This window comes from Plecotus auritus (assembly GCF_963455305.1).
Source record: "Plecotus auritus genome assembly, chromosome: 12".
NCBI lineage: Eukaryota > Metazoa > Chordata > Mammalia > Chiroptera > Vespertilionidae > Plecotus > Plecotus auritus.
Window position 1 is genome coordinate 20,994,608 of NC_137778.1, and position 25,033 is coordinate 21,019,640.

The following is a 25,033-nucleotide window of genomic DNA, read 5'->3' on the forward strand; positions in this document are numbered from 1 at the left end:
ACATTGTTCCCAGAATTCTCTATGTATGCTACGGTCACATTGCTCAGAAAAAAAAAGAGAGCTTTTACTCAGTTCGGGTAACACCTTAGATCCACACTGGTACACCTCAAGAAAAAGAAAAAAAAGCAAAGACTGCTTTAGCTAGAAGTTGAATATCTCATCTCTTTCTTGGTTTCACTTCCTTTTCCATTCTGGTGGCTTCCCATTTTGGTCTATGGCTCCTGTTCCCTGAATTTATTTTCCGTTTGAGAAGCTGTTTTCTCTAAAGCTGTTTTTCTTCTTGATTGTTCCCACTCTCTGGCACTGTTTTGCTTCTTCAGAGGTCTGGCTGCTGCCACGGCACTTGCCTCAGACCCAGCCTCTGCTTGCCAGGGCTCCAGGCCAACCGGGCCTTCCACTCAGTCCCTCAGCTCCACTGTCCAGCTCCAACCGGCTCGGCTTAGAACCTTCTGGTCCCTAACATTCTCTCACACAAAACCCTGCCAAGGGACAAATGCAGAAGCTCTTGCCTAATGGGCTCAGCGAACACTGAATTCAGGGGAGGAGGAGGAGGAGAAAAAGCATACATGATCAGTCCTCCCTACGGGGAGCCGTTTCTCATGCTCCCTAGGTCATTGATAAGAACTGATGGAATTTGTATTTCAAGAACTCTAATGAATTAAAGACCCAAATGACAATAGAAAAAAAAAATCCAGATTATATAACAGCTCTACAGACCTTACGAATGAAAAGGTATCTATTAGGTATCAGATTTGGGGCCCCCAAGATGACTTAGAACACAAACCTCAGCACCTCTTCTCATAGCCTTTAAGAAAAATGGTGCTTCGCATAAGAACCTTTGAATTCTGTCCTTATCCCCAATATGTGTGTGTGTGTGTGTGTGTGTGTATGTGTGTGTGTGTGTGTGTGTGTGTGTGTTGGGGTGGGGGGAGTGTGGTTAGAATGTTTGGGATCCCTAATGTCATAGACAAGGCAACAAAAGATAAAGTATTAAATAATGTTAATGCTGTAGAAACCTTGGAAGAGTTCAGACTAGTCTTTGGGGCATTGATCCTGAGCTCTGGAATGTCTTATGATCCTGAGGGGGCTATTTCCCCTCTATGATTTCAGTTGTAAGATGACCCTGTTCTTTTGCACCAGTATATGAGGACTAGCTAATTAAAATACTATACTGGTTCATTCAAGAAGTATTTACTGGGTTCCTACTACATACAAGGCATCGTGCAAAGAGACTGTGTAATATGACAAAAATTTAAAAATAGATAGCCATAAATAAACTCCATGATAGGATTATGTAAAACCTTTCAGATAATTTTAGCTCTTTGGATATACAAACAGGGCTTCCAGTTCCACTGTTTTGAATAAACTGACCTGTTTTTTTCCACTACCACCCCTCCCTTCCAAATCAATTCATTCATCTTAGTCTACCACCAATTTCCATCTATTTTCTAATGGTATGACCAGAGCTGCCATGTAATGTTGTGCCCTGAACACCAAGGGGGCAAACAGGGCAGAAATCCATTCTATGTTTTGCTGACTAAACCATGTCCCCCAGCCTGGGTCATTGTCCACCCAAAGAAACAATTCTCTAATTTGAACAAATGCCCTATATGTATTAGCTGTGGCCCTGCGCATGTCCTCAGTTGGCTCACAAGCCAGAAATAGAATAAATGGGCAGAGCTGTGTGTTGTGATAAAACAAGATTTATAACAAAGACACATTGGTTTTTGTTGGTTTGTTTTTAATGTATTTTTATTGTTGATAGTATTACAGATATCTCCCATCCCCCCCCTTTCCCTCACTCCTCCAATCCCTTACCCTCCCCCCCAAGGTATAAAGACACATTTAATGGCATATATGGTGCTTATCTTCACTTATTCCTGTAAGTGGCCATATTTGGTGTTCTTTTTACTCAGCCAGGCCTACTGTGGGGAAGCAAAAAGAAAACTTGTTGGGGAAGGAGGCCATAGTGAAAGCGTTGGTGAGTTCCCCTGGAGCCACAATATGGGCTCCCCATGGTTTGAGTGTTTCCAGAAATCTTATATCCAGGAGAGTCCAAGGTCCTGGGATCTGAACTCATATTTAACTCACTGGGAAACATCAGCATCTTTCCTCTGGTAGATTGTGACCTTCTTACTGAGAAGCAAAGATGACAGGCGAACAAGAGGTAAATGATAGTGAAGATTCTAGGGGTACAGTAAGGCGGATTAAGGGGTGTTAATTCTCACAGTGGGGCTTTTATTTACTCTCACTGGGTGGGGAATAAGCATGGAGAATAAGCATATTTATAAAGGTGAGTCAGGCCCATCTACAATAAGCCAGTAGAGGAAAGACAGTAATTGGATTGAACCCTATTCTTTTTTTTTAATATATTTTATTGATATTTTACAGAGAGGAAGGGAGAGGGATAGAGAGTTAGAAACATCGATGAGAGAGAAACATCGATCAGCTGCCTCCTGCACACCTCCTACTGGGGATGTGCCCGCAACCAAGGTACGTGCCCTTGACCAGAATCGAACCTGGGACCCCCCAGTCCGCAGGCCAACGCTCTATCCACTGAGCCAAACCAGTTTCGGCTGAACCCTATTCTGATAAACATACTATCATTTTTATATTAAAAGATTGCACTTGGGTCTAGATCTTTGTAGTTCCACTGAAGGTGATAATATGTCTGATAATTATTGTCCTTACTCTCCCACAGAAGACAGAAAGAATGAGATCACTTCCATAATCGGACCATGCATATTTCCAAGATTCCAAGCTACCAGGCAGAGATGCCATAAGAATGGGACACTTTGGCTTTCTCTCAGGCCAGGAAATATGTGAAGTGATCCGGCTATTCACAGGGCACTGTAGGAACTCGCTGGCTGCTCTCATAGGATGGTACAAGACTGTCTGTAGGGTCACAGTCATGGCACCCACGGTTCAAAGCTCTTGCATAATAAATTCTCAAGATGGAAGAAAAAGGCCACTTTATGACGTAGTGAGGTGCTCTTCACTGGTGGTATTCAAGTGGAGCCTGGATGCTCAAGTCAAAGACACTGGAGAAGACATTTCTGGCCTTCATATTTCCAGCTCTGAGATTCTCTAATTTACTTGTAAAGCATCATTGACAGATGGGATGTAGGGTAGTGTTGTATCATGAGACAAGCAAAAGTTAGAGCCAAATGAGATAAAGGAGTCCATCAAAAGAGCTTGAAAGCTGACAGTATTTTGGGAGCTAAAGAACAAAGAAAACTTTGTGACTCCTATCTTTCTGCCATAGATGCTCAGTCCTGTAATATCCATGTCTCTCATGGGTGTGGTCAAGAGCTTTGAGCACTGGATTTGAGTCCATAGAGGGGCAGAGGTGACCATGGTTCCCAGGGGAGAGACAACTGGAAAAGAGCTGTCCCCAGTTATTGATCTGGTGCAGGAAGGTAGATGACTTCATTGTTCTCTGAAAGAAAGACTTTTTAGTCAGATACGTGCATTTTCCCTTATAGCTCCAAAAAAAAAAAGATTATGCAATGTTCAGCAAAATCTGAGAAGCTGGCATTGACATTTTTGGCCTGCTTTGTCAAGATTCTCTTAGTACTTGACAAATTTTAACTCAAATTCACAAACTCCACAAGATAAAAAGCAGGAACTCACAGTGTGTCATTCTTGAGACAGGTGTGTCATTGTAAAACTTTTTAAAAAATTTAATTTGTTTTTGTTGTTGTTTTTTGTGGGGTTTTTTTTGTTTGTTTTTTGTGTTTTATTTTATTTATTTTTTTTTTTGCTTCAGTAGTTCCTATTTCTTGGATTGCGATTAGTGGTGTACTTTGTAAAGAAAACATTTGAATGACCCACTAACTCTGAGCTGATTTTCTAATAAAGGGGTTGTTTTTTTACTTTGATCTAATAATATGCTTTATACCATAGCACTTGAATTGGGGTTGAAATCTGTGGTTATCAAGCAATACCAAAGTCCTGGCCCACACTGGGTTCAAACCCAAAATCCGGGTCTCATCAATATTATGCTGTGATCAACCTGAGCATCTACTGAAACCGGGGTGGGAGGTAGGGTGGGAGGAGATGACCTTACAATACAGCAGGGATCATGTCTGTCTTTTGCATTCCTATATCCCAGCATCCAGTACAGTGCCTGGAACATAGTAGGTATTTAATACATATATATGGAATGAATGGTTTCCCCAAGTTATCAAGAACCTATATCCCTCCCATTTCTCCTTCCCCTTTGCCTTACCCCAGTTCCCATTTTCCAAAGGTATCTACTTTTCAACATTTTATGTGTTAAAAGATGAATTTAGAAGGAAAAGGACTTTCATATGATTGGGTCTTTATCAAAGAAAATGTTTGTCAAAATGGGAAAACTTACTGATGTCTTAAAACAAAGGACAAAATAAAAAGTTAATAGTAATTAATAATAAGGATATAGTTTAGAAAAAGACAAATCAAGATCACTCTATCTTCTCTGACCCAACTTTTGGGAGGACAGTTCATCTGGACAGAAGTTGTCCTACTCTGTTGATGTCAGGCATCACCTATGAAACAGAACACTCTCCTTGCAAGCATTATCCACATGTGTGTTCCCTATATGATAGGAGAGGTGTTCCTCCTGTGATCACAAAGTGTGGCCCAACTCATTTCTAATAGGAGAGTAGAGTGGTAGGTGCAGAAAATAAAGCTTGTGAGGCTGTGGGAGTGGTAATCTGCAGCCCCTTAGACCCTGCCACATGCCTCTCACCTTGGGGCCTCCTTCTCCAGGCCAGGAAGCCAACTCCAGCCAGGACCATGGCGAGGACAATGGACCCAGAAACAGCTTTGATCACCAGAAGGATAGTTTCTGATCCTAAAAACAAGCATATGGGGGGAAATTCACAAGTCCTTCTCCCGTTCTGTATTAACTTTTGGGCACTTTTGTCCCTGTGACCATTGGGAAGCCCAACACCATTTTTCTTACTCCTGCTTCTCACTTCACGGATCCATGCAGGGTAGTAATCTAAAACAGGGGGACAGTAGCTCTCAAAGTGGGGTCTGAATGCCCCAGGGTCTTCAAGCAAGACCCTTCAGAGAGTCCACGAGGTCTAAGTCATGACTTCCCTTTCCTTATCTCTCACATGTGCACAGTGGGGCTTTCCAGAGGCTACATCACATGTGAGGACACCATCGCTCTGATAGCTCATGGAATGTGTGCTCGTATTTTCTTGAGTTTAAATTTTAAAATTTTTAATATAGTAAGTAGCAATAGAGAAAACCCACATACTAGTAAATAAAAGCTCTTTGGGATCCTCAATTTTTAAGAACGTAAGGAATCCCTGAGACCAAAAACTAAGAGAACCTCTGATTTAAAAGACGCATTCTAAAGCATCCAGTGATCCCCCTTGCTGCTCACCCGCCCCCCCTCCTCATCTCACTTCCCAGACAGCACACCCTGTCCTTACCCTGAGGGACCTGGAGAACCATTTGGACGTCACAGTGTTCCACGTGACAGGAGTAAAGGTCGCTGCTCTGAGGATCCAGCTCCACAGATACCCATGTCTGAAAGGTCCCATCCCCACAGGGAAGAATATCGCCATAATCCATTTCTTGGATCATTTCTTCCCCATTTTTCATCCAAATCATGGAAATTTCAGGGGGGTAAAAGCCATAAGCTCTGCAGACAAGAGTTGTAATCCCTGGAAAAGTTTCTTTGCGATTTACTTTGACCAGTGGGGGCTCTAGGAAAAAGAAGATAAAGTTAAATAGAAATTCTTATGTACTGAGCATACAATATCAGAACTTGGTGACTGGGTTTCCCAATTAATTTTCTGCATTGCAGGAAACATCTAAAACCAAGAATGACCCGGAACCCAGTTTCATCAACAACGAATTTATTGTGCACTTCCTGCCAGGGCAGTGTGCTCAAGAATAATGACTGTGTTGTTGAGCCATGTAACTGAGCTACAGAATTTGTATGTAACTGTGACAAGTAATTCAGCAAAAGTTTGGAGATTAGAACTCAGCGCTGCTTTTTCTCAATTCTGTGCTTATGCAAAGATGTCACAGCCATCTCAGCTCAGCTTTGGCTCTGAATCGCCTTTGAACTCAAATTGGCACTTTGGTGATTGCTGTGGTTTGAATGTTTGTGTCCCCGCAAAATTCACATGTTGAAATCCCAGCCCCCAAAGATGATGGTATTAGGAGGTGAGGCCTTTGGGAGGTGCTTAAGTCATGAGGGTAAAACCTTCAAAAATGAGATTAGTGCCTTATAAACGAGGTTCCAGAGAAATCCCTTGTCCCCAGCCACCATGTGAGGACACAGCAAGAAGTCAGCAGTCTGCAACCTGAAACAGGGTCCTCATCGGACCATGCCGGCACCCTGATCCCGGACTTCCTGCCTCCAGAACTGTGGGAATAAATTCCTGTTGTTTGTCAGTTACCCAGTCTGTGGTATTTTTATAGCAGCCCGAACGGACTAAGACAGCGATGTCATCAGATACAAACATATGTAACAGGTCCCGTCACGGTTATGCCTTCAGAGGGGCTATGGACATTCATATCCTGGAGGGGCTCCAGCAGTGACAGCAAAGAAATTGTCCATTTGTGGTCTTGCTTCCTCTTAACCATTCTGCTCATTTTCCATATGGTGCTGTCCTTAGTGTTTCCTGCAGTCACTGGGTCACATCTAGACAACGCCATCCCTGGAGGGGCTGCTTCCTGTTTGTCTCTACTCACTTCCTCACCCCACTGAGCTACCTGCCACCGAGATACAGGAGGAGCCCTCATCTCAACAATACCTTCCGGTCTATTCTGTGGCATCTAGTTTAGAAGGAGAAAAAGGCTTTCCAACATTAACAAGAAAATATAAACACCTCCAAGAGGGACTCTGCTTGTTGCCTGTGAGAAATGATCACAGATCCTTTCCTAGGAGTGGGTTTTGACCAATGGGTTGAGACACCATTAGGACACTCGTGGTAGAGAGAGTAGGCTTGGAGGGGGAGCAGGTATACTGAAGTTAGACTTCCCACACTGCTCACGCACACCCCAGGTATGCAAGCTTCTCACATTTTTCCAAAGAGTACTTGCCCTCAAATCCCAATTAAACTGTCTTCCTTCTCCTAGTGCTGGATTCACTGAGAAGAACAGACAACTGGGTTCTCTTTTCGAAAAGGCTATGCCACTAATCAAGCTGAGGAAGTGGTGACTCACATAGCCTCTCTTCAGACCTGGCTGGCCTCGGCCTAAAATGCCTCATGATTAAGGGTCCCATGCAACCCTAGGTTGGCCCTAGGCTTCAACCAGATCCTCAGCTGTCAGACGTTTTTCAGTCTGGCAACAATAACATTTAATGGATAAACAGAGACCTATAGTCTACCAAGAGCTTTCATATACATTATTTCACAGCAATTTCTGTGAGGTAGGCATGTCACTTACTTAATTTACTCAAGGTTATTGCTTTGCTGGCCTAGCCTCTATTAGCCCCATTTTTTCTCATAACAAGAACCCCTTCTCCTGACAAGCACACTCTCTATATTGGAAAATTAGTCCACTCCACCCCAACATGTTGCTTCTTTTAAGAGGTACCATTCTTGTATTCCCCCTACTGCTTCTTTTAAGAGGTACCATTCTGGCAGGAACTCGAACTGTGACCTCCTGGTTCATAGGTCGATGCTTAACCACTGAGCCATGCTGGCTGGGCAAGAGGTACCGTTCTTAACCCTGACACCGAAACATAACCCAAGCTGTGTGCCCGGCTACTCTCTCTTTGCTGGCTCCCAGATCTAGTCTCAGACCGTCTGCGCCCTGCTCTGTGCCCCAGGAGGCTGTGCTCATCAGACTGCACTCCAGGGCTCGCTTGCCCCCAGCTACCTGTTGGGTCTGGCCTCTGGGAGGAGAACCCTTAGCAAAAGGTCAGGCAACTACAGGAGAGAGTGGCTAGGAATTTGTCCACCAGTTGCCCAGCCATTGCAGTCTGCTATTGACCATGATCCTCCACAGCCACAGCTCTTGCTAGAAGGTTCTTCCAGGGTACCAGCCCTTGTGGGGCTCTGGTAACAATAGTCCCTTCCCTTTTGCCTTCAGATTCAGGGGGAGTAATGGCTTCACTCTGCTGCAAGTCCCTAAGTATTTCACTCTCCCTTACCAGTGTCCTTAACCCTGATTGTACCTGTGTAAATAATCTTGTTACTGGCTTCCCAGTTAAGCCATCCTGAGTGTGCCATTTGGTTCTTGTCAGGATTCTGTAACCCATGGCCAGTCTTAGAAACTTCTCCTGATGGGCACAGTGCTTAGTGCAAGAGGTGGCTCATGATCCAACTGAGGCCAACCAGAGTCCTCCTGTAATTTTTTAAAAAAATTTTTGTAGCTAGAGCTAGGAGAGAGAAGTCCATTCTTCCAGAATGGTGAAACTACAAGGACATGAGCTTTGTGTTGGCTACCAAGACTTCCCCTCGGAGAAAACCATTCAAATCTTGTTTTTAATTCCTTGGGTCCCCACACTGCCCTGATTTCTGCCTGTCAAATAACCTCCCCCTTTATGCTTAGGCCAGTTAGAGCAGGTTTCTGTTCACTGCAACCATTAAAATTGAGATTGTTACTTAGCTAGTGAGTAGGAGAGTTGAAGCTCAAACTCTAGTTATCTGACTCCATAGGCAGGCTCTTAGAGAGACAGTCCATACTCATAACCGGGGCCCTGATGCCTCTCGAGGGCCGGCCACAGCTCTGGGAAGTCCACCATTAAAGACCACCTCCGTGGGAAAAGGCACATTGTGTCTAGGAGTTTCCTATAGCATGATACAGGCACAATTCACTTTGAATAAGATTATAAGGGGAAAGTTCTGTATTACCTGAAAGTTAACCGATTAAATCCTTATCATTAATGTGTAAGGAGCTTTTCACTGAAAGAACTCTTATCATAAATCCTTTAGTAGAGCAAAGACCCTCTGTCTCTCTTCTTTGTAAGTCCAGATTTCACTCACACTGGTGGTATGGGAGCCCTTAGTTACCACACAACTTGTAAGAACTGCTCTACTGCCCAAAGTATTTCCCAGCTTATCATTGTCAGGAGATGGAAGGATTCGTCTCACTGGATCCCCACAAAAGGAGGTGTCCCCAGAGGTACTCTACTCTCTCAAGTGGGATTGTTGAATCTCATCAAGATGCTGATAAAAGCAACTGGGGAGAGTTTTCACCATAGATTATGATGTTCTGACTAATAAGGTGGGTTTCAGAGTAAGGTGCATATAACCTAGATTAGAGGAAGTTATAAAACCAGGGTTCTGGGGGCGCAGGGACAAGGTGTTCTCCCTTCTTTTTACCTGTTCTTTGTAGAATGTCTTTCCCATACTCCAGGAATCTCTTTAACCAGGCGATACATTCTTCTTCCAGCCAATTCTTCTGATATTGTAACTCATGCCAATTGGCCTCCCACGCCCTTTTGGTGATGTGAGCCACATTATCTATAGCTGTCCAGGAGAGCGTGTCTTTATCAAAGATAATGAAATCCTGTCCGTCATATGCATACTGCAAAAATCCTGTGGTGCTTCCATCCTCCAGCAACTCACAGCCAATCATCCTCTGGTAAGTGTGAAACCCTGGAACACACATACAGGCCAGAAAAGGGTTTACACAGGATGTGGAGGTAAATGTCCTGGTGATGGGAGTGGGGGTGTGGCTGGGAGCATCCTCCACCCCAGGACAGAGCACTCCACAGGCCCACCATGGCATCACTGTCTCCAGGAGGTTCCTGTGACACGATCCATCTATCAACAGATATTTGTGGCATACTTACTGTGTGCCAAAGGAATGTGATAATTCCTGCCTTGGGGAACTATAGGATAACCCCTATACCATAGGATAACTCCTATAGTAGCAATGATTAATGGATAAACTTTATAGTGCATTGGAGCGAGAGATATGCAGGAGCCAGAAATATCCCTGGGAAAGTTAATGTCATAAGGCATGATGCACACGTGAGCAACTCACTAAGCCTGGCCACCAGGAAATGAGACACAGAATGGCCACATTTAGATGGGAAAGGAGAAGATACCGGTCATAAGCCTGAATGATATTGGGATAAGGACATAGGGGGCAAAGGACAAAGGGCTCCTAGGAACAGCAGACTATTTGGAAGATGCACAGGGCAGATGGCAGGCACTGAACCCCATCAACCAAACTGTCCAAGCTTTGCCAAAAGCCACAGAAAGGGCAACTCAGCAAAAGCTTACACGCAGTCAGCCCAGGGACCCACCGGTCTTGGCCGGGGTGGGCCTCAGGGAGGGGAAGCAATCTGCTGCGTTCACACCTGAGTGATTATAGTGTCTCTGCAGGCGCTCCAGTTCCACCTTGAACGTCTGCTGCCAGCCCCGCAGCAGCTGAGTGTACCTCTCCCAGTGCTCCGGCTCCAGGTGCTCTGCCATCCATGGCGCCCGTGGCTCCTTCAGCCGAGAGACACTGTCATATGTGGTGATGGGATGAGAGTCCACATACCCCACTGAAATAAATTCAGGGATCCCATGGCCAGGTTCTGAAACACCCAGGCGGAAATATCTCAGAGAGTGAGTCCCTGGGAGGGAGGCAAAGAAGGAAGATATTTAGAGTCACAGACCATCCAGGCCCATAAGCTGCAGTCTCTTTAATCCCCACGTATTGCTCCATGTTCAGCTGCGCCCACTCCTCCCTGGACCGGCTGCTGACTCCTCTTACAGAAGCACAGCCCTAGGAACTGGGGCTGCAAAGGGCTTGAGAGCTCTAGCCCAAGACCTGGAGCCTTTTTCATAAAGGGGAGCAGAGCTGAAATCTAATTTATTTGGAGTCTGCAAAAGTATGCTTGAATCTGTCGCTGACTTTGAAACAGTGCTATTTCTCCACATCTGGAAAGGTTCTATGGCTCTGCAGATATGCAACTGTTTAAAGATGGAGGCAAAAGGAAGAACAGATTGTGAACGTTAGTTCTCACACCTCCCTGATATCCGTCTGTATATTCAGCAACATGTGAGCGCCTCCTCTGTGCCAGGCTCTGCACTAGGCCCTGAGCACACAACAGACAAGACAGATGCAAGTGTCTGCCCTTGTGGGGGGAAGGGAGGAGACAGACAATACATAAAATGCCTTTAAAAAAGTGCAATGGAGAAAAATAAAGCTGCAAAGAGGACTAAACAATACAATTTTAGACAGCAATGGTTCGGGAAGGCCTCCCCAGGAAGGTGAGTTCTGTAGGGAATGAGGGGGCCAGGCAGATACCTGGGACAGCAGTCCAGGCAGGGGGGACTGTGCAAAGGTCCTGCAGAAAGGACCTGCCAGCAGGTTCCAAGAGCAGCAAGAAGGCCTGTGGCTGGAGAAATGGGTAGGAATTGCTTCCATGGTTACTCATAGGAAAAAACCTCACAGAAATCAAATTCTAGGCACAGAATGAGAGAGGAGAAGGAATAAGAAATTGGAAAAAAAAAAAAAAAGATGTTACTGAGCTAAGTTGGATTGGTATAGAAATTCCCTTGGAATATGGGGTTCCATTTATGACAGCTGGGTCCACATGCCTAGAACATGCCACCAAGTTAAAAAATAAAATAAAAGGTATTAACATCTTGGGGCATTACTCTCTACAGGAGAAACTTTTCTAAATGAATATCACTGACATTACCACGCACAATATTTACAATTCTTGTACTTTCGCTTTCTTATTAAAAATATCACTTCATAAAAATCTGCATTACTAAAGTTTATACGCGGTAAGTAGAGAGAAAGATGGTCTGTCGACAACGCTGTCCAAGTCCAGGGTACTGCCCTTTTCTCCAACCTCAATCTAAGTCTAACTCCTGGTTTCAGAGCAGCTCTCTGCCAGCCAGCCCCGACTTCAAAGGCTGCTCCGCCCCTAGAGGCTGGCCTCCATCTGTCCGTCATCGGCCTGTCCACCCCTCCTGCAGCTGCGGCCTGGCCCCACTCCAGGACATCTCAGCCCTCGCCCCTTCCTTTGCTGTGGGCCTAGTTATCCATCTGGTGTGTCCATAGGTACGAGTCATGCTTGCTCCTTAGTTGGGCTTCCAAAATGCGACCTCAGCTGTGATGGGAGATTGGTGGACAGATGTTAAATCAGTGACTCAACAGAAGAGAGAGGGGAAAGTCTATCATCCCCTCTCTCATGGTACGTTAGACCCTGTGATCATTTATATCCTATGGATGATCAGATGAAGTAAAATTATGAAGGTTGAATCATTTCAAAAGACGTATATTTGATCATTTTTGATCTCCTAAAATGGCAATTTCATGTGATCCTATATAAAAAATCTTCTGATTCTTTCTTCTTGCTCCAATAATTATGTAATTAGGTTTCTCTCTTCCTTTCCACGAATAGACCATCAGCATCAACTCACTTACTGAACTGAAATCTACAATTTTGAATTTGGCCTTCTGTTCAGGCCAGTAAAACTGCTTCTCAAAAGGACCTCCGCTGCCTGTCCCAAGCGCCTCTGATAGACATTGTTCGAAAGCCTGAGCAACACGACCAGGCAACTCTTACACCAGACACAGCGGTTACTTAGAGCCCTAAACTATGTTCCTTTAACTTAGAGATTAGCTGACTAGGCCACTTTTACAAAAGGCTGTAAAAATCACTGGTTATAAAATAATTGATAGTGTTTTCAGATATTCATCCATGGGGCAATTTTTATTTATTGGGTATGTACCACATACATGGAATTGTGAGCAATGTCAGGAAGAGAAAAACAAATCAGATACTAGTTCTTCCCTCCAGGAACATACAGTACTATAGGAGAACTTGTAACATAAATAAATACAGTGCAATGACACGTAGCAGCAGTAGTGAGTGACATGATCGTGTGCTCAGAGGAGAGAGAGCTGCTCTCACGTGAAGCAATCCAGAAATGCTCCAAGGAGGAGGTGATGATCCTTCCACCAAATTGGGCCTTCAAAGAGGTATGGAGGGCCGCAGCATCTGAGTCATAACCATGAGAACTGCACTTATTTATTGAGCACATACAGTGTGCTAGGTACCAGGCTAAGCCTTTGATAATGCATTTCACTTACTCCTCATAGCAACCCTTTGAGATAGGTTCTAAAATTCCCATTTCAATGGGTTCAGAGATGAAGAAATGGCCCAAGATGATCCTTAGAATCTATACATGGAGGAGCCAGAATTCACTCTCTGACCTCTCAGACTGGAATCCCCTCTGTCTTGACACCCAGCTGGTCCTAAGGCAGGGGCACTTCTCCAGCCCGGACTATTATAGGCTCCCCTCTCCACCACCATTGCTCTCTCCTGCCCCCTTGTGTCAAGGATGATTCACTGTCACTGATTCCCCTAGTCCCTAGAGGCTCAGGCTTTAGACCTTCCTTCAAGTGGCTGTGGGCCCTGATTGGATAACCAGGTCAACAAAGTCCCTATTATTTGCTGGCCTTCCCAAGTAGCCTGATGCCTTAATACAGTCAGAATGACTATGAGTTCTGGGAAATACTGTTTGGAATTTCAGGCATCTTTGGAATGAGGGGGAGAAGTGGATGGTGATATTTTTAGTTAAGAGGACCATTGGACACTTCTCAAACCAAGCATTCAGTGAATGTGGATGGTCCTATAGGCAGCCAGAACTCAAAATCTAACTACAGGAACTTACTTAGGGCATGAAAGTGCTGAGTGTGACAGTTTGACATTTTAGCTACTCTTTGGAGTCATCTATCTCAACCTTTTGGAGGTTACCAATGTCTCCTTTTGTATAAGTTTTATTCTTTTCTGAATTTGCAGTAGGCATAGTCCTAGAACTAGGGATGCAGTAATGAACTCATCCAAGTCCCAGCCTTATAGGCTAGTTTCTAGAAGGTAGTGATGAAAATTGTGAAGAAAAATAAAGCAGATAAAAAGTGTGAAGAAGGCTGATCTTTTAGACAGAAGGATCAGGAAAGTCCTCTCTGAGCAGGTGGCAGTTGAGCAGAGATGTGAATGAAGTGAGTCATGGGAGAAGAACCTTCCAGAAAGAACAGCAAGCCCAAGTCCTTGAGGAGGCTGTGTTTAAGGAATAGCAAGGACACCACTGTAGGACCATGTAGAACATTAGAGAATAAATGAATGAATGAGCTCTGGTGGGTTTTTTTTCTTCTCAGTGCTCTCTATATACAATGATGACCATATGTCTCATATTTCCCAAGAGAATTCCAATTTTGTGAATTTTATTGAAGTCATAACAAAACCTGATTTGATACTTATATTTTTTAAAGTGTTTTGATAATAAATATAAATTTGGACATCAGAAAAAATGTCCTTTGTCATCTATCTCAATCTGGGTTTCATAAAGCAAGTGGGATAAGAGGATGGCTAAGGTCAATGGATTTTAGCGAAAATAGATATTCCAACTAGTCAGAAAAAATATCTACAAATTTCTTGAATTTCTCCAATTTAGACAGATTCCATGTCAACCAAGAAGAAGAGAGCCTTAGGGGAGTAAAACGTTGTCTTGGAGAAATTTCTACTGCATGTACCTTGGTAACAGCTCCATGGAAACAGACTGTGAAGTCTAATAAAGTCTATAGCAAATGCCCATATTTCCCCACATTAACTCTTTGAACTCAAGGTCATTTCTAAACAGATAATCTGTAAGTCTGTGTTTTTATACTAGCTCAGTTGTCAATTTAGGGAGCTTAGACATCATTAGTCTTTATCTGTGAAGGACTCAATCATTTGTGAGGCAAACTGATATAGCCGATTGAGATTCATCCATAAAATTATGAATAATATCAAGAGACTGACCTTTGTTATTTGAAGATTAAGCATACAAACCACATATGCCTATGCAAGAGAGATGCTATGTATGGCCCTAGCTAACTGCAACCGCCAGGGACAGTTTCACATAGGTTGAAATGAAGAACAGGATGAGTTGTAAAGCATGAAACATCATTTTTTGTTTTTTTTTGCTTTCATACAAGTTCTGCAACCACAGTAAACCACAGTTGCAAATTTAGAGTCGTTATTACTGCTCAAGTTCTCTCTGGCTCACAGTCAGATAACTTCAATTTCTTAGGGACATTACCTTTGAACATAAATTCACTCAGGAGGCATTTATTAAGTGTCTATTGGTCACTAGGTAGTGCTGGGGAAAGAAAGAAAAGAAAAATGAAGAAATGTCTCCCTGGCTTTAAGGAGAGCCTTGAAGGAAAGATTTTTGTAAATAGGAAATTAAAAAACTGTGAACATGAGCTATGGGAGCACACAGGAAGGCGCAGTCTGCTGCAGGCTATGGAGCCAATGAAAGCAACACGCTGGAAGCGAAATTGGAGTTATCTTGACACTTCCTGGAGCTGTGCTCCCAAGCACTCCCTGCATTTCCACCTCTAGAAGCTCCTACGCAGGGCCAGCATTAGGCTCATATACCAATTAGACCAAGTCTTTTTTAATCACCCTGGCTGTCTTCCCTATCAGCATCCCTCAGTGCTCAAGAACTCTCAGTCAGGGTCGTGGCAGGAAATAGCCTTCACTCCAGATGAGTAACATGAAGAGACCTTGAGAAGGGACTCCTTGTATGGGAGGTATGAGCAAGGTTAAGAAAAAAAAAGAAAAAAAAAAGGGGGATAATGAGGTCCAGACGCTAGCAATGATGGGAAGCCTTTACCACCCCTAGAGTTGCAGAGATAAGAGTAGCAAATTGTGTTCCCCAAGCCCAGTGGGAGCTGGAACTGTATGCAGAAAGGGCTAGTCAGGGAAAATTATATTGCAGAGGGACACAGCTACCACCGGAGACATTACAGAAACAGGGGGAAAGGAAAGATGTAATACCCCAACCTGTCTTTCCTCCTTGCTCTCTGACCTCTCTCCTTTCAGTGTCTCCCATTGGGTGGAAATCGGCCTGCAAGAGAGAGACTGGGTGATGCAGCCTGTAGATGCATCCTCCAGGCACAAGACACGATAGAGAAGGATGATGTCTAGGAGTGAAAAGGAGAATAACCAGAACAAAGTGAGCCTGCCTACCCTTTACAGATGACTGGCTTTATTTCACATCCCACCATTATCCAAGTGCCAGGTGTCCGCATCCAGAGGCGCTGTGACATTGCCAGAACCCCTGAACTGTGGGGCTAGAAGACCTGACTGTTCATTACGTGGGCTGGGTCAGCCTCTCTGGGTTGGGTTTCTTAGTCTGCCACAGGGGTTAGTGAGTCCACAGCATGAAAGAGTATGTTTAGGGGGTATTGTGGTCACATTATTGGACAGCTCTTTAGGGATCAAATGTAGCACTATATATGCCTTTTCCCTTCCGGAAATATCACCCTTTTCTCCCTTCTTCAGTCCATAATTTCTCTCTGTCCCTCACTCCCCAATCTTACCCATTTCTGATTTAAATGGTGGGATTTTTCTGGGTTAAATTTCTGTAGAAGTAGGACTGATGTCTGTCTTGTTCACGGCTGCAACTCCAAAAGTTGCTGGCACATAGTGGGCCATCAACCAACATTTGTGTAATTAATAGACAGATTATTTGAAAGAGTTCCTTCCTGTCATCTCATGAGTCCCCACCTACTGTGGCGGCTGATACAGTTCCAGACACTGCCTGCTGCCGTCCAGGGTCTGCAGCCCGAGCAGGAAGAGAAGTTGCTTAGGGCACAGAAGCCTGGTGCTTCCAGCCCATGGACCTTCTCAGGTTTTTGGGGTAACGGTAGGCACCTGCTTCCCCAGTGACACTGGCCCCCAAACCATGAAAAACTCCTCCTGGGCTCAGTTGATATCTCTCACACCCAGTAAGCAAGTCCACAACCATGGTTTTATCTTTCTGGGACCTTTTGTTACAGGTGGAGCTTGTGGTGAGGAGGAAAAACAAACTGGCACAATGACTCTGCTCCACTGTTCAATGCCCCTGAAACTCTGACCACATCCCACGAGACTCGCGAAGCCAGTAAAGAGGAGAAACAGAAGTAAAAGAAATGATCTGAGCAGAAAACAGGGAGCAATGTTCAGAAGGAAAGTGAAGAAGTTCCCCGGAGGGTCCCTCCAGAATGGCTTCCGCCCCGTCAGAAGGGTTGAGACTAAAACCCTGCACGGGTGAGCTGGGAAACTGTTCACTAGTCCAGCCTCCGACATGTCCCGGGTGTATTAAATACGTTTTTCGCCCAGCTTCTTCAACATTTTGCCACGAGTTTTAGGAAGACACGCTGTTCCCCCTCGGCGGCCTCAGCTTCGGAGTTCGGAGCAGAGAGAACTTGGGATACTCACGGGCAACGCTGTGCTTCACCGTAAATACAATAAGGAGGGGTAACAGGAGCACCATCAGCCCTTCTAAAATCCTTTCTTTCAGATTCCTTTAACCAAAACACCGACAGGTCCCAGCGGATCTTTCAGGAACCTAAACTCCACCCACTCTTCAGGGTTTAGAAACTGCTGGAAGCTCAGGGCCCTCTCCCAATAAAAACAGGGGCTATTGTAGTGTCATCAGTTGCTAGGGAGAATAGAGAAAGAAAAAATGAGCGCTTCCGGATTCACTTTTAACCCTTTGGTGGCTTCAGGCACTGCTTGATCCTTTTGGTATGTCTGTCTCGAACCTGTTCCCAATCTTTTAAAATTATTATTATTACTATCACTATTAAATTATTTTTCAATTACAGTTGGCATACAATATCATATTACTTTCAGGTGCCCTATTCCCAACCTTTAAAATATTTACAGAGCACAGCTATGTGTAAGGCACAGGGAACACAAAGATTAGTCATTCCTTGTCCCCCAGGGAGCACAAAAGAAAAGAAGCCTTTCTTCTTCACTGGAGCATAAATTTCACCATGGAAGGATGTGCAAGATTCACACAAGGTCCCAGGACTTGCAACTCCCTGCCCTGGCTTCCTACAATGCAATAGTCCATACAGCTGATATAGCACATATCACTTAGACCAGTGGTCGGCAAACTCATTAGTCAACAGAGCCAAATATCAACAGTACAACGATTGAAATTTCTTTTGAGAGCCCAATTTTTTAAACTTAAACTTCTTCTAATGCCACTTCTTCAAAATAGACTCGCCCAGGCCGTGGTATTTTGTGGAAGAGCCACACTCAAGGGGCCAAAGAGCCGCATGTGGCTCGCGAGCCGCAGTTTGCCGACCACGGACTTAGACGGTCTTATCATTTTTAGCTTAGGTCTATCTTCCCTGCTGCTCTAGCACCCAGCACAATAAACTAAAAAAAATTATTTTTTAATGCTTTAATAAAGGAGAGCAAGTAAAAAGCCTAAAAGTAGATTCTGAGGGGCAGTCACTTGGCTTGTTTGACGAGCAATCCCCAGGATTAAGCTGTGACTACATTGTCATCAGGAGAGCATGACAAGTTGAGAAGCAGCTGCTTAAGCTTTTCCAGGCCTAGGCAGGAAGTAGAGGTGGCTGGGAGAGATTAGTGGAGTCAAGGCTACGAGGGACCCAGATTTGCATCATAGCTACTTGACCTTGGGCAGAATCCCAAATTTAGCTGAGGCTCAGTTTCTTCAACTAAAAGGAAATCCTGGCATATATTTCAGAAAGCTGTTGAAGTATTAAATGAAGTTATGTTTATGATGTACCTGGTAGGTATTAGAACTATACAAATTGATTTCCTTCTGTGGTAGGTAAATAATACCGCTTCCCTGCCCCCTCCCCCCCCCCACACACACATACTATCTTAAAGATATGCACATCCTAATCTCCAGAACCTGTAACTGTTACTTTATATGGCAAAAGGGACTTAGCCTATATGGTTGTATTAGTAATCTTGAGATGAGCAGATTATCCTGAATTATCTGATGGGCCCAATGTAATAACAAGGTCCTTATGAGAGGGAGGCAAAAGGGTCAAAGCCAAGACGTGTCAGTAGAAGCAAGGTTGAAGTAATGCCAATGCTGGGAGACATGGCCAAGGAATGCAGACGGCCTCTAGAACTGGTGGGAGAGGGAACAGATTTTCCCATGGAGCTTCCAGGAAGAATGGAACCCTGCCAACACTTTGATTTTAGCCCAGGAGACCCACTTTCAGACTTCTGACCTCCAGAACTGCAAGAGAATAAATTTGTGGTGTTTAGGCCACTAAATCCATGGTAATCTGTTATAGCATCATTAGGAGACATTGGGACTTCAGAGTTATACACACACTAGAGGCCCGATGCACAAAATTTGTGCAAGGGACTCAGCCCTCACAGCCCCGGCTTTGTTCGGAAGGTCATCCAGATGGTTGTTCTGGTCTAATTAGCATATTAGCTTTTTATTATATAGGATAATCACCATCAGCCCTCTTGAGCCATCCCAAACAAACCTCTAATTTAAGAAAAGAGAGTAGGTCTGCCATGTATCCCCAGTTCAAGCCTCCAAGCCCTGCTGTCCAAACTTTTAAGCTACATTCTAAAACTGCCCTATGTAGAAATTCTGGAGCTGCTTCTGAAAATTATGCATGTACTAGTATATCACTTAGCACAATGTCTGCTCCATAGTAAGGAAATATTAGCAATCATTAGTACTCTGCTGTTATTTACTAGTTTACCAAGAGAGATTGTGGTTTTCCTTCCCCATGCACTTCGACAAGTTCATAGAGATGGTAAAGAGCATATCTGCCCTCCTACAATGGTTCAAATCCACTGTTTCATCAAGAAGTTCACTGAATTCAAATAATGTATTTTAACTTTTAATACTCGCCAAAATCCATTCCTAACTTGCCTTACTCCCAAAAACATTTAAAACTGCTAAATTTTGATGTTCTTTTGCATATTACTTGGCTTTCTCACTTCTCTTTAAAAACAACATGTTTTTTCAGTAATAATGGCCTTTTTTTTATTAGATCAAATTAACAGATATCCCATAATTCCAATTAGTGACAAACATGAACAGTGTTTCATGATGCCTGTAACCACCCTGCCTTAAAAATGAACCGATTTACTGCTAGAATTCATATTTGGGAATAAGGCTAAATTTCAGTTATATTAGTGAAAATAAAGATGTACTATTTTCCTCCATCAAATTCATGGACACCCCTAGGAAAATCTCAGTCCAAAACCCCTTCTGCAGTTCAAATGAACATTCCATGATGTTTCTTTCCTGGCTGTGTTCATGGTGGTCATTGCAAGTTCTCACTCCAAGCTTGTGTTCAGGACCCACTGACGAGAACTTGTTTGAAAAACAAAGTGCATTGATGCAAGTTCTGATTCTCCTGATACCAAACAGCTGCCGAGTTGTCACAGACTGCCAGCTTGATGTGTTAAGGTGAACAATTCATTTTACTGTCTTCCACCTCAGAGGCCATCAGGGTGTGGTGCTGTGGGGCAGCCAGGGGCTGGGGCAATGTGTCCACTGTGTTGATGGCGCAGTCCTGGGGATGGATCTCCCTGGCCAGCTGCCCCTTCTTCAATGTGCAGGCCTGCTGGCACAGGGGTGAGATGGGGGGGCTGCATGGGTGGCATGTACTTGTGCTCTGAGCCGTCCTCCAGGTCTAGTGGGTAACCGAGGTCCGAATCATAGGAGCTCAGGTCCCCACAGGTCACAAATGGCACAATGCTGTGGGTGGGGCCATCTAATTGGTTGAGACCTCTATTGTAAGAGTGGTCCAGCAGGGGTTTGGTCAGGTCCAGCAGGAAGCCCTCAGGGGGGTCATAACCCTGACAGACAGCGAAGGCCTCGCTACTGGCCTTCCGGCTGCTCCTGGGCTTGGCACAGAGCACGCTGGAGAAGAAGACATGCAGCTGGCTGTAGATGAGCGTCACATCCCGGCCTCGGAAGATCTTGGCTACAAAGCAGCCCCCTGGCTTCAAGACGTGTGTAGCGATGTTCAGAGCGGCGAGGAGAAGCTGGGCCTGCATATACTCATCAACCTCATGGAGGCCAGTTACATCCGGAGCGCCGTCGCACACCACCAGGTCCGCCGGGCAGCCCTCAAAGTGCCGAATGATGTCCTCGGCAGTGGACAGCTGGGTGATGTCCCCCTGGATCTGTAACACACCTGGTAGCGGAGCCATAGCTTGAAGGTCCACAGCCACCACATGGCCGGACCCCTGTGGACTCCCGATCTTCTGGCTCAGCACCTGGCTCCAGCTGCCCGGGGCTGCACACAGGTCAACTGCCCGTGTCACACCTTGAAAGAGTCGGAATTCCTCATTGAGTTGTAGCAGCTTGAAGGCACTGCGGGCACGCCAGCCATTCTCCTTGGCCAGGCGGTAGTAGACATCCCGCTTGTCCTTCGACGTCCGTCCCATCTCGCACACTGTTTGCCCAGGGACTTTGGGTGTGAAGCCTCCCCGGTGTCAGCGGGCCAGACTACTAGCTGCAGCGACGAGGGTGAACTTCTCTCCTTCCCTCGCTGGTGGGGCAGCGCAGTCGTGCCTCAACCATGTAGGCCTGGGCCCGCGTCCTCTGTGCCCAGGGCCCACGGCAGCTTTCAGAGCGGGGAGGAGTGGGAGGAGTCCGGTCCGCCAGCAGCCCGAGTCAAACCTGTGAGAAATCGTAGGGCTTCAGTTCTGTTCTTAGTTGATCCAAATGCCTATGGCGCAGGCCTGCGGGCCACTGCCGCTAGGCAAGGCTGTCACGGTGATGCGAAGGCTGCGCGAGGCCCGGACCAACCCAACTCATGGTGCGTGTCCGCGTCACCTTGCGTCACCTTGCGTCACCTGACGGAAAACTGCGGTTCCCAGTATGCAAAGGGCACGACCAAAGCTTCTGAACGCTTAAACATTTTAAAATGTTTTTTTGTGTTCCTGATGATCGAAGTAAAGATTTCATAGTGCCAGACTTTAAATGCATTTCCTTTTTACTATGTATAAATTTCTTCTATGTACTAAAAGATTTTTCTTTATAAAAATGAACAGAGTTGAAATCATATATATATATATAATTTTGCTATCTTTCATACATGTCATTATACACTTTTAAATAACATTTCCAATGACCATCAAATGGATATTAAATTCTTAATGTCTTGCTAGCGTTGGGTATGTAAGTTGAGTAGAATTCCTCCGTGTTTATTTTAAACTAGTGCGTAGAGAGTAAGGGTGCAGGTGTTGGTAACAACCTAGGAGAAGGAAGGCAACATAGCCAGTGTGTGGCCATGCGTGGCTGTTTCCTGTGGATGGGGCTGGGACATGCAGACAGCTATGGCTGGACCAGTGAAAGCCAACAGGAGTAAATGTTCCCTGGAGTGTTCCAGGGCATGCATCTGTATGTCAGGGTTTTTAAAAGATTGGGATAATGATGAAGAGTATAATAAATACCTAACATCTATGTAACATGTTCTCCCTTACTTGGTGTTGTTTCTAAAAGGATTTAGGGGGAATTCAATAACAAACAAAGAACCCAATTAAAAATGAGCAAAAAAACTTGAATAGACATTTCTCCACAGAGGACATACAAATGGTTTATAAGCACATGAAAAGATGTTTGCATTTTAATCATAGTTTTCCTTTCCCCACAGCAGTGGAAGCCAAGATCTTGTCTGGTTTGAGAGAAGGTGAAGAAGGGTGACATAATAAAGAAAGAAACACCCCACACTCCACACATACATATTATACCTCAACCCTCCACTCTCTTCATTGTTGGTGCCTTTTCCAAACTCCTAATTATGGGAATTCTCCAAGCCTCTGTCTTCTATCTTCTGTGTCTCTGACCTCTTATTTGTGATTTAATTAATAAACTCATGGAATAGATAAGAAGAGGCTATGCTAGGCTTTAAGGTGATAATAACATTAATATAGTCTCCCCTCCCTCCAGGAGTTTACTGGTTAGTGGAGAAAACCAGCATGCTAATTTCTATCCACCTTACATCTAATCCTCTTCCTGTGTTCTCTTTGCTGGTGATTGGAACTAACAACTACCCACTTCCAATTCCAGAACCCTGCAAGCCTTCCTCCTTCTGCTTTCACCAACCCCATAACACCCTGAACCAATCAGTCACCAAGTCCACTGATGTTGCCTCTAAACTATTTCTCAAACATATTCCTACTCCCCATCCTATTTTCCATGAGCCCATCTCAGGACACCCTCATCCCTCCTCTGGACCATGATCTCCCAGCTGACTCCCAGCCACCACAGTATCTGTCTCAAATGCCAGGCTGACCCTATCAATTCCCTCAACTGCCATGATCTACAGGAGAGTATCCATAGCTCTTAACATCACTATCAAGGGCCCTGATAACCTCACCCTGTCAATCTATAGCACTAGCTTCTCCTGCCACCATCCATCCCCTCCATTCTGCAAGGCCCTCTGCCGTGGGTCCCCCACAGCTGTCATGCTGTCTCCTGGCTCCCTGTAGTCACTGTTTAGAAACACCACCCGCCCCCCCCTTCACACACACACACACACACACACACACACACACACACACACACACACTCTCAATTGGTATGGTGCCTCTGTGTTTCTATGGCAACCTGTGCCCTTCTCTCATTGTATGTAACTACCTGTCTCTCCCGCTGGTCTGAGAGTTCCTTGAAGACAAAGACCAAGTCTGTTCTCAGTGCCTAGCACATAGTAAGAGCACAACACATGTCAGGTACTGCTCTAAGCACTTTGCACACATCAATTAACTTAATCCTCAGGACGTTCTATGAGGAAAATGTTCTTATGGTGTCCCTTACACAGTTGAGGACAGTGAGAGATTAATCAATTGGCCCAATACACAATAGGAAGTAGCAGAATTGGTATGGGAACTCGGGCAATCTGGCTCTAAATCACTGTTCTCATCTGCCCCTCAACTTACATGTGTTTGTTGAATGAATGAAAGATGATCCCTTTCACCTCCCCATCACAATACGCCCACAACCAAATAAACAGTTCTCTCCCAATAGCTTCTTTTCTCCACATCTGACCATTGCTCCTCCCATCTCAGGGAAGCCTTTAGTCTGTGACTTCCAACTCTCTCCTCCCTGACCCCATTCAATCTCTCATCATTCATTTCCGGGAGTTTTGCTTTGTTTTTCCTTGGAAACATTTGTCAGATTCATCTCAGTCTGGTCCTCATCCCTTCAGGCCAGATGTCCACAGCAGCTTCCTGACTGGTTCCCTGGCTTCACTACCTCACTCCATCGGAACCTTGGGTTTACATGCATTTTTATTAACACTTCACAGCAACTCATGAGCTCACCTTTTATAGATGAGAAACTGAATAACAGAACCCAGGTTCAAACAGGGTTTGTCTGGCTCCGGGGACTCTTTCATTTCCAAAAAGACTGCTGATCTCGGCCAAGTCACTTAATCTCCAATAGGCTCAGATTTATTAATCATAAAATGGGGATAATAACAGTAAGTACCTCATTGTGAGAGCAACTGAGATAGCACAGTGCCTGACACACAGTAGCTGCTCAATGATCATCATTGATTAAAGCATAGCTAACATATGAGTTGGCTAGTTGTTCTGACCAAAATGCTTTCTGGAAGCACTCTTGAACCATAGCTGAGAGGAAGTTGCCATACCTGGCCCCTTCTTTGTCCCTCAAAGGTGCTCTCTCCTGGGGCGCATCATACCATCGTATGAAAAAATTACCTTACCGGTTACTTGCAGAATGCTCAGCAAGAGCACTGGTGGAAAGTGCACAGAATCTGTGACTCTCTTCTGTCCAGGCTGTGTGACCACAGGAAATCTTGATATCTCTTCTACTTTTCTCATCTACAAAATGGGAATAATAATAACATACCCCTCCCCCAACCAATATCGAGATAATGCATCAATAGCTTCTAGTGCGTGTCCAGACAGGGTAAGACCTAAAGGAGTTGTGCAACGTTGTCGTAGTCAGATCATCTCTATGGGCACGCTTTACTGTAAGGCGAGGACCAGATGGATTTATAAATCACGTTATCAAAATCAAGTACTAAAAGTACATAGAGGAAAGGTAACAGGATTGTGCAAATCAGGTACCATCGCGTATCCTGAAAACCTACCTGTCTTAAGAGAGACGAAGCGGCCCTTCCCCCTGAATCCTGAGAGGTGGGTCGAGAGAAGACCCGCCCTCCTCCGTCACCGCCAGAGACCAACCTCCAGGTCCAGTGACGCGTGCCCAGGCCCCGCCTATTAAGGGGCGGAGTATCCTCTGATCACGTGAGCGCGGGTGCGGAAGTGGTGCAGCAGGCCGCGTTGGTGGTTGGTCCGGGCAGT

General features: G+C 44.9%; 1 protein-coding gene and 1 pseudogene across 3 annotated transcripts; both read right to left on the reverse strand.

Annotated features, from left to right (window-relative positions):
* Positions 1 to 1,760: 1,760 nt before the first annotated feature.
* LOC308237583 (major histocompatibility complex class I-related gene protein) lies at positions 1,761 to 24,938 on the reverse strand. Of its 2 annotated transcripts, none has more exons than XM_080648343.1 (6): positions 24,820 to 24,938; positions 10,271 to 10,531; positions 9,285 to 9,560; positions 5,430 to 5,705; positions 4,733 to 4,837; positions 1,761 to 3,439 (listed from the first exon to the last, which is right to left on the reverse strand). In XM_080648343.1, the coding sequence occupies exons 2-6, from the start codon at positions 10,383 to 10,385 to the stop codon at positions 3,399 to 3,401; spliced, it is 813 nt and encodes a 270-aa protein (XP_080504469.1). In that variant the 5' UTR covers positions 10,386 to 10,531; positions 24,820 to 24,938; the 3' UTR covers positions 1,761 to 3,398. The 2 variants fall into 2 exon arrangements, with proteins under 2 accessions (XP_080504469.1, XP_080504468.1); XM_080648342.1 differs by lacking the exon at positions 24,820 to 24,938 and adding an exon at positions 17,168 to 17,317.
* Positions 20,016 to 24,869, reverse strand: LOC308237582 (tRNA (cytidine(32)/guanosine(34)-2'-O)-methyltransferase-like; annotated as a pseudogene). Its single transcript, XR_013961674.1, has 2 exons — positions 24,820 to 24,869; positions 20,016 to 21,380 (listed from the first exon to the last, which is right to left on the reverse strand). The product of XR_013961674.1 is annotated as a tRNA (cytidine(32)/guanosine(34)-2'-O)-methyltransferase-like (transcript).
* Positions 24,939 to 25,033: the final 95 nt, after the last annotated feature.

Excerpts from the sequence above, each read along its gene's own strand:
- LOC308237583 (XM_080648342.1), bottom strand. The coding sequence starts at position 17,222 with ATGGTGCTCCTGTTACCCCTCCTTATTGTATTTACGGTGAAGCACAGC. Across the intron at positions 10,532-17,167 it reads GGTGAAGCACAGCGTTGCCC|GGACTCACTCTCTGAGATAT; the intron begins GTGAGTATCCCA and ends CCTCCCTCCCAG. Across the intron at positions 3,440-4,732 it reads CTGGAGAAGGAGGCCCCAAG|AGAACAATGAAGTCATCTAC; the intron begins GTGAGAGGCATG and ends TCTTTCTTTCAG.